This window comes from Frankliniella occidentalis, unplaced genomic scaffold (assembly GCF_000697945.3).
Source record: "Frankliniella occidentalis isolate FOCC.00 unplaced genomic scaffold, Focc_3.1 Scaffold3988, whole genome shotgun sequence".
NCBI lineage: Eukaryota > Metazoa > Arthropoda > Insecta > Thysanoptera > Thripidae > Frankliniella > Frankliniella occidentalis.
The window spans coordinates 1-1,977 of NW_026271039.1; the positions used below are offsets into that span (position 1 = coordinate 1).

At 52.9% G+C, this 1,977-nt stretch overlaps 1 protein-coding gene across 1 annotated transcript; it reads left to right on the top strand.

Moving 5' to 3' along the window:
- Positions 1–308: 308 nt before the first annotated feature.
- On the top strand, positions 309–1,975 carry LOC113205963 (nuclear speckle splicing regulatory protein 1-like; the record flags this gene model as incomplete). Its single annotated transcript, XM_052276692.1, has 3 exons — positions 309–328; positions 611–811; positions 1,377–1,975. Coding segments are annotated over exons 1-3 (820 nt in total), but the record flags the coding sequence as incomplete, so codon positions are not given.
- Between the last annotated feature and the right edge of the window lie 2 nt (positions 1,976–1,977).

The following is a 1,977-nucleotide window of genomic DNA, read 5'->3' on the forward strand; positions in this document are numbered from 1 at the left end:
AAAAAAAGAATTTTCTAAATATAACTTACCATGTATAATAAGCTATTGACCAGTTTTTTATCACTACTTTTTCCGGAGAAATCTTGCACGTAAACTTTAAAAGAAGATATCCTATAAAAATTGAAGTACACACTTGGGACCTCTTTAAAGTAAAGTTCATGGCATTCTGATATTGCTAATGTGTTAAGCCATCCCTTGTGTTAAGGAATATACCCTCAGGTTCCATCCCTCCACCTACAGTGGCTCAGAAACTAATTTTATTGACAAATGTACCAAAAGTGCATTTTGGGAGATAAAAGAGCCCCTTAATGCTACAAGTTTTGTTCAGGTATGCGGGCGGGGTGTATCAGGGCGGACACTGCAGTGTTGGGGGATTGCACAACCTCTTGTGCCGCACCAAGGCCATGGTGTCTTACGGGCGAGTAGGCAAATCCGCAACGCTGCGGCATCCTTTCTGATGACACCCTAATGTTGTTCTTTAATTACCAAACATTCACGCAAGAGTACCGTATTACTTAGACACTTCTCGTCTCTTGCCCATTTCGTTTACCCGCGCATGTCGAATGTTGGCGTTGTTTTTCATTATTTGTTTTCCTACCAACGTGCCCAGCAGCAGCAGCTCTCCCGATGTTTCGCCCGTCCGGAACCGGCCCACCGCCAAAGCGGTCATCGACGACAGCAGCGACGAGGCCAGCGACGCGAGCGCGCCTACGGGCCCCTCGGCGTCGTCGGCCGCGCCCAGGGTGCCCCCACTGGAGGGTCTGGCGACCCGCCTGCCGACGAGCCTCGCGAACCGAGCGCCCCTCAGCAAGTAAGTTGCCGTCTCAGCAATATATGTAACACCCCGAGTCCCGAGCACTGCCAGAGTTACCTGGTCATTTCACTGTGGGAGATTGTTGTACAGGGTACAGGGAAATTTTCCCTGTAATGTGTCGCACATTTACATATCAAAATTTGTAAATTTACTAGCACTGCTTACCGACCTGAAATCCATTGACGAGCAAAAGTGCGATGTTGTTCATGTAAAACGTCTTTGTAAATTGTTTGTAATTTACTAAATATGTTGTACACAGTACAGTGTTGTGTTTACAGCCGGTGGCTGATTCACGCCGCGCACTTTCGTAGTTATACTGCACCGCATTCACGCGTGCGGGCGGGTTGCCTACTCGCACGGAGCCGTAAGCAGCCGTGTTAGGCAGCGAGCATAGGCAAGCCCGCTCGCACACGTGCGTGCGGTAGAGTATTACTACGAAAGTGCGCGGCGTGAATCAACCACCTGGTAGGTCAAGGCGGTTATTTTGCTGTTCACGAATGAGGGGTTCAATTCCTCTTTATACTGCCGCAATCTTATTCGCTGTTTTGTCTTCTTGTTGCAGCTCATCCCGCTCCCGGTCCAACTCGCCGTCCAACGACTTGGAGTGGGAGAGGCAGTGCTCGCCGTTTCGTCAGGAGCGGCAAGAGGGCCACCGAGAGCGGGGCCGCGACACGACGACCACCAAAGAGCTGCACCAGTCCGTCAAGAGGAAGAACGAAGACGACAGGGCGCGCGCCCTCAAGAAGCACCTCGGCGACAAGACATCCAAAGAGAACAAGCCGGCCGAGAGCACCGCCAGCAGGGACAAGCACGGGCTGGCGGCAGTCGCGAGCAAGCGGCGGCGCTCGTCGGACAGCTCGTCGTCGAGCAGCAGGAGGACTTTAGAAGAGTGCGGCAAGTCGCACAAGTCTTCGAAGAGCAGCGGGGACAGAGACAAGTACTCAAAGAGCAGCGACAAGTCCTCGAAGAGCAGTGGAGACAGGTCCTCGAAGAGCGGCAGGGACAAGTCGTCGAAGAGCGGCAGGGACAAGTCGTCGAAGAGTAGCAGGGACATGCCTTCAAAAAGCAGCGAGGACAGGCCCTCGAAGAGCACCGAGGACAGGCCCTCGAAGAGCACCGAGGACAGGCCCTCGAAGAGCACCGAGGACAGGCCCTCGAAGAGC